This window comes from Hydra viridissima, unplaced genomic scaffold (genome assembly GCF_058129835.1).
Source record: "Hydra viridissima isolate aposymbiotic clone 2 unplaced genomic scaffold, HvirCarnegie_v1 scaffold_2, whole genome shotgun sequence".
NCBI classification, from domain to species: Eukaryota; Metazoa; Cnidaria; class Hydrozoa; order Anthoathecata; family Hydridae; genus Hydra; species Hydra viridissima.
The window spans coordinates 22535030-22541570 of NW_028324301.1; the positions used below are offsets into that span (position 1 = coordinate 22535030).

At 28.1% G+C, this 6541-nt stretch overlaps 1 protein-coding gene across 1 annotated transcript; it reads left to right on the forward strand.

Moving 5' to 3' along the window:
- The first annotated feature begins 3824 nt into the window (after positions 1 to 3824).
- Positions 3825 to 5743, forward strand: LOC145185257 (cytochrome c oxidase subunit 5B, mitochondrial-like). The gene is made up of 4 exons (XM_090080371.1): positions 3825 to 4026; positions 5215 to 5291; positions 5392 to 5494; positions 5573 to 5743. Exons 1-4 carry the CDS (start codon positions 3933 to 3935, stop codon positions 5689 to 5691), a joined length of 393 nt encoding a protein of 130 aa, XP_089936497.1. The 5' UTR covers positions 3825 to 3932; the 3' UTR covers positions 5692 to 5743.
- Positions 5744 to 6541: the final 798 nt, after the last annotated feature.

The window sequence follows — 6541 nt, forward strand, 5'->3', positions numbered from 1 at the left end:
GCAAGTGCAACTTTAAATTTCACTTCAATGTTAAGAGTACAGTTGCACTGCGTTGCGTTGCTGCGTTGGTTGCGTTGCGTTGTTTGCACTGCGTTGTCAACAGATTTCCTATGTTTTTTAAATTGGCTAAATATTTCAATATGTGCCCTACAGACTGAAAAAACTAGCTGAATTTTTTCAATCAATCCAGCCTTTATATATTGATCCTTTTTTGCGATGCACTTCTTGGAAATGTTGATAAACTCGTTTTTGTTCATGCTCATGCGTTCATATTTCCATTTTTTCCATTTTCCATTTTTCTCTTTGATCTTGTGGAAATTTTTTTTTTGGATTTTTTAAAATCTCTCACAATCTGAATCAACTATTTTCTTTTTTTTCTTAGGTTATTTATGGCATTTATGCGCCTGAAACAGTGGTTTTTATTCTAAATTTAAAATTTGTATATATTTTCTTTTCTATGAGACGTTAAGTTTCGAATATACTTAAATAAATCTGGTAATGGTGTGTAATAAGTAAATGCTATACGATCAGTGAACCACTGCGTGCTCTTCATAAATTACGACCAAGAGAATGCCTTGATCTTGCATGGGTGTGTGCACGACGTCGAAAATTGATTAATACGTAGAAACGTTAGCAAAAGAGAGTATGAACCCTAAAAGGTTATTACGACATTTAGAATTCTAACATGGAGTTTCACTTTGGCTTTGTTACATTTGAGTTAAATACGAATGTACAATCTTAAAAGTAATTTTTTAAATTGATGTGTGGGTTGTGAACGTAAAAGTTTTTTTGAAATAAAAATTTTTTTAAGTTTAGAAAGAGAAAAAAGCGTTTAGAAAATTGGTGTAAAGTAGTTAATTGCCTAAACAACATCTTACAATGCTAACGTAGACGAGCGAAATAAATTCTTTTTCAAATTTAAAAAAAATCTACCGTGAACAAGATAGCAATCAGATGAAAACTGTTGAAATACAGAATTATAGTGATATTTTATTCGTGCACCTCTTTTTTCCCATTTCATAAGCTGTTATGTGAGGTTTTTTTTAGAAATAATGGTAAGCATTTAGATTTTTTAATGTGCTGTACATTCTTATAGGTGGTAGTCACAATTTCAAGAACTTCATCTCATTTTCTGATAGATGAATGCATCTTAAAAAATAAAAAAATAAAATTTTTTTCTCGCATGTCAATTTTTCTGGTTATTTATTTTTATTTTTTTTTTTGAATTTATTTTCAAGCTAAAAATATCTTTTTTGAAATCTTTAATGAAGATTTGGGTTTAAGTTTACTAATAATTAACTAAAAATTAAAACTGGAAAACTTATTTTTTCAACTTGAGAACATTTCTAAAAATAATAAAGTTTTCATTTATTTCACTCCAGTCTCCTATTTTTATTTTTATAATTTAGTGGTTAAATATAAAACCAAGTTTTATTGCAAAAAGACTACGTAACATGCTTTCTGCTATGAGATTGAGAAGCAGAATGCATGATTGGGAGTAAACTCAGGTGAAATGGGGGTTTCTGGAAGAGTTGAATTATATAAGAAGTATAAAAATGGAGTTCTAATGGAATTAGTTTTCATTTTTAAGTAAATTCCAGGTGCAGGAAACCAACAATAAAAGAAGTGGTATTATTTATGGTTCAGTAGTAGTGAAGAAGTGGTTTTGTTGCGGATAGCAGAATTAGTGGTTTTTTTGCGGGTAGCAAAAAAGAAGAAAAAAAATCAAATTTTGTTTAAGCGTTTTTAATTTATTTTGGTTTTTGATTTTGGTTTTTATAAGAAAAAACCTCATTGATGTTTTTTCTCTGTATTAAGATTTTTCCTGTGATGGCACTTCAGTTTTTCCAATAAATGAATCTGGAAAAAAATAGTTTAAACGATGAAAATGGTTTTAAAAAGTTCCAAATTGAAATCTGCTCCTCATTAACATGACGTAAACATGACGTAATGCTTGTGTAAAATATTTAAATTTTTTTTGAGATGACCGAAGTGAAATGATGATCTATGATTCTTGGGGTCAGAACAAGGGAAATCGTCCACTGGAATAATACAACCCGTAAAATAGTCTCTCTACCTCTTAGCGAACCATTTCATGTAGTTCGACTTATTTTCTCTTTTTTGCATTTATCATTGTCGTTTAAAACTTTTTTTGATAGCTAAAAATTTGCGTTTGTCATTAAAATTATTCTTCCGAAGCTTTTTCTAGAATATTCAACTGCACACAGCATTCAAGTGACACGTCACTTAAATGTTGTCGTCATTTGTGAAAGATTAAGTTAAAGAACTTTTTATTTTGGGTCTTGTTATAGTTTTCAAATTTGTTTTGAAACTTGTATTTCCAAAAAATTCTTTTTTAGTTACAATATTTTTCGGCTTGATTAAAAAAGTTTACATCCCCCCGGGAAAATCTAATAGACCTTGATGATCTTATTTCTTGATCCACCATAGAAGCGTTGTAAAGTAAGTTACTTTGGTGATCCTCTGACTCCCCAGAAATTGCTGTAAAAAAAGAGGGGGGGGGGGAGTACCTTTTCGATTTCAAATCCTTTGGGAAATTTCTTTTAGCTTAATTTTTTTTTAATTTGTTTTTTGTTTTTGCATGTCGTTTAGAAAAAGTATGAGTTTCTTTTTATTTAAAAAAGTTATACAATTTTATCTATTTATAAAAAAATATATGATAATCAAAACGTTTTTTTTTTTTCATTATTCAAATTGGTGGACCCAGCCTGAGACCAAGTGCTAAATCCCCTCCTGCTCATCCTCCCCCCCCCCCCCCTTTTCATTCTCTAACATAATAGGGCTATGAAAAATTAAACGAAGATTTATGTTTGCTGTTTTCTAGTTATTCATTAAGCCACCTTTTGTTGGTTTAAAAACGATTTGCTAAATACCGGTATAATTAGTTTAAATACCGGTATTAGCAGTTTAAAATTAAACGAGCATTAAACGAGCATTAACGTACTCGTGAGTCATTCCTTAAAAAAAAAAAAGTTGTTTCTTAAAAAAAATTTGTACTTCAACATCGTCTTTTTTGAGATTTTCTTTTTGTTTTTATAACGAGCTTGTTGTTGTTATTTGAGTACACTGCAAATCGAGAATTATTTTTGTTATGCAGATTTTTTTTTTCCATGTTAAAGATTTTTACAATCGTGATAATTATCACGTTTCTAAAAATCGTGAAGTTGATCACATGCACACAGACTTTCTGCACATGTCGATTTCTTAGTTGTACTTAAAGGCCACTTTCCACTGAATCACAATTCTTAAGAAAAGCTTTCTAGTTAATCGCTCATATCAGATTAAAAAACTCATTGAATAAAAATATTGAATATATATATATATATATATATATATATATATATATATATATATATATATATATATATATATATAAAATTTATATCATACATATATATATATATATATATATATATATAAAATTTATATCATACATATAGATATAACATAAATTTATATATATGATATAAATGTACATGTATATATAAATATGTAAACAAATGCTAAATATATAATGAAATTAAATAAATTATCTAAAGAAATATGAAAAATAAAAACAGAAAATTTTACACGTATTGTTAAGTGGAAAATTATTAAGTACTATAAACCGTATAACCAGGCCACAAAAAGTTGTATGCTACGCCTGCATGAGAAGTAGATGATTATAATGTTTCAACAGGTAAACTTATTGAATAAAAAACCTTGTATACAGTACAAAACTAAATACTTCTTTCACTATCATCATCATTAACCCCCTCCAACTCCCTCTCCTATCTAAAACTTAAACCACAATGCTTTTCGCATGTTTTTCGTCCCTCGGCTAAAATTGTTAAAATTTAAAAGAGCAACCCAGATACCTAGTTTGCTTATACGATCTATTAGGTGTCTCTGTGAACGCGCATGCTATAATAATGGCTTTGAGACTATTTACATCAACATTGAGACGATCAGGAGTGTTAGTTAAAGCTGCTCGAATTTCCACCTCTTTTTTAAAATACTCAGATGGTAAGAAACATGCTGTATATTTGTAAACTTTTTGTTGTTGTTGAGAGAATGTAGTTGAGAAAGAAGTCGTACTAGCTAATGTTGTTAATTAACTTTTTTTTTTTTTTAATGTCAAATATGAGCAGCAATTTAGTTTTTAAGCAATGATGATGTAATTATTAAATAACAAGCATTAGAGCAAATAAGGAAGCTTTTCAACCTACAATCAAAATTTCATTTTTACAATTATTCCTGTTCCCTGCAAAAATAAACTTTAGGATTTTTGTTGTGATGGTATAGATTTTTTAAAAAACAAATAAAAAAATTTAGTTTAAAGTTTAGTTTTTTTTATTTTAATGCATTTAAAGAAACATGAAAATAAATATCTATACATTATAAATATTCACACATGACTAATTATAATAGCTAAAATGAATTGTTAAAGTTAACTCAACAACCATGCTATGTTAAAAGTGCATTTTAGAATATTTGATTTGTTTTGATTCTGTTAAAATCTAGTTCAAGATAACGCTTTAAAAAAAAGTTTTATCAAATTCCAATAGTCAAAAAGTAAGAAGTAGCTTTAACAAGGATTCCATCATTTTTAAAATTTAGTTCTTGGTTGTTTTAAGCTTTTTAGAAACAAAAAAAAAACTTACTATTGACAAATTTATCCATGTTGCTTCATGATTTTTTAAGAATGTAGATTATTTTAATGAAAAGTACTTTTTTTGTTTTAAACAAAGTTTAGCATTTTTTTTCTATTGAGAAGAAGGAAGAGCTTTTTCTGGTCAGAAAAAGAACTTAAAATTGCAGTGTTATGATTTGTAAATAAGAGTGACCAAATTATATTTAACAGCATTAATTTACAGAGGAAATCAAAGTCTGACCCTATAAACTACTTAAATTTTTTATTTTGTTGGTTAACAAAAATCATATAAGGATAATAAGAACATTTTATTGAATTTCAAAAAAAAGAAATAACAGACAGAAGATGGTTCCTAAAAGTGTCAGTTAATGTTGTTTGATACCAATTTGTATTTTTTTGATTTCATTTGTTGTTTTGATTTCATAGAAGGTTAAGTCCTAATTTTTTTTGTATTAAAGAAGAAAAAAATCTTTTTAGTTTTTGGTTTCATTAATCAACAAAAATGCAAACCTGTGAGAAAAAGTTTGAATGATAATTATTCTTATGTTTGTTCATCTTAGAAAAAATTCCTACTGATTTGGAAATAGCAACTGGTAATGAGCGAAAAGAACTAGAGGCTATTTTAGCAGGAAATCCTGTAAGATATTTTCGAAAAAAAATAAGTTTTTATGCGTTTTTGATTTGTTAAAGTTTAAATTTGAAGACTTAGAATTTTAAATAAAATTTGTGTACTTTAGGATCCATTTAATATGCACACTGTAAATAAAGGAGCTCCTGGAACAAGAGAATCGCCAACTTTAGTACCTTCAATGTTTGATGAGAGAATTGTTGGTTGCATTTGTAAGTGAATCATACACTCTTTTGTTACCAATCCACATTTTTGGGCATTGATTATTGACAATAATCTTAAATCTTTAGGTGATGAAGAATCAACTTCAGTAGCTTGGATGGTCCTAAGAAAAGGACCAGCACAACGTTGTCATTGTGGTAACTTTTACCAACTTGTTCCTGGAAAAACTAATGCTTTAGCAGATTAAGTCCAGTTTTTAGCAAATGATTAATAATGCAAAAAAATCTATATGGTATCCAGTTAGTTTCATTTTAATTTGTTCACATAGAATGTAAAGGGTATCACAAATAAAATTTTAGACAGTATAAAGAGTCAAAAACATGATTACTTTTTTAGTGTCAACAATCAATTGCCAACAGTTTTACTGACTATGACTCAATCCTATTTTTTTACTATCTTATCCCAACAGATTCTTTTAAAAGCAAATAATATACTTTTTGTTTGCAAAAGCTGGTGCATTGTTTTGCTCAGTGAGTTTAGACAAAAAATATTTTTGGTTAACAAAACTCTATTCCTCTATGATACTATTGTGTTTCTTCACATTTAATGGAATCATTTCAGTATTTTAGTCCTGGTATATATTGGCTAAAAAATGCTTTAATGTTAAAGTAGAATTTAAGTAGAATTTAAAGTATATCTAGTAAAATTTAAATGAGTAATGTTAATGCTTTAACTCCTGGGCATTCAAATATGTACGAAACATTAAAAAATCGTTAACTTTTTTTGAAAAAACGATCTTAAACAGCACTTTTAATAAAATCCCTCGAATTAAATTTCTTAAACATAAGACTTACATAATAAAATGTTCGGTTGTTGATGTGTGCATAACATCGGCCCTCAGTACTGCTCTGCCGTATCAACAGGAAGTAAGTACAAATGAACTTTAGCGACTTGCTTCTTATAACCATGTTAGGTCAGTATATTGTCCGTAGAGGAATATTTGTCTCGAATTATGAACTTAATTTATTTGATCTTTATAAGCTTAAGATGATCGCGTTTCTTAAAAGGAGTTAAAATTCGAAATAACCCCCTGATAT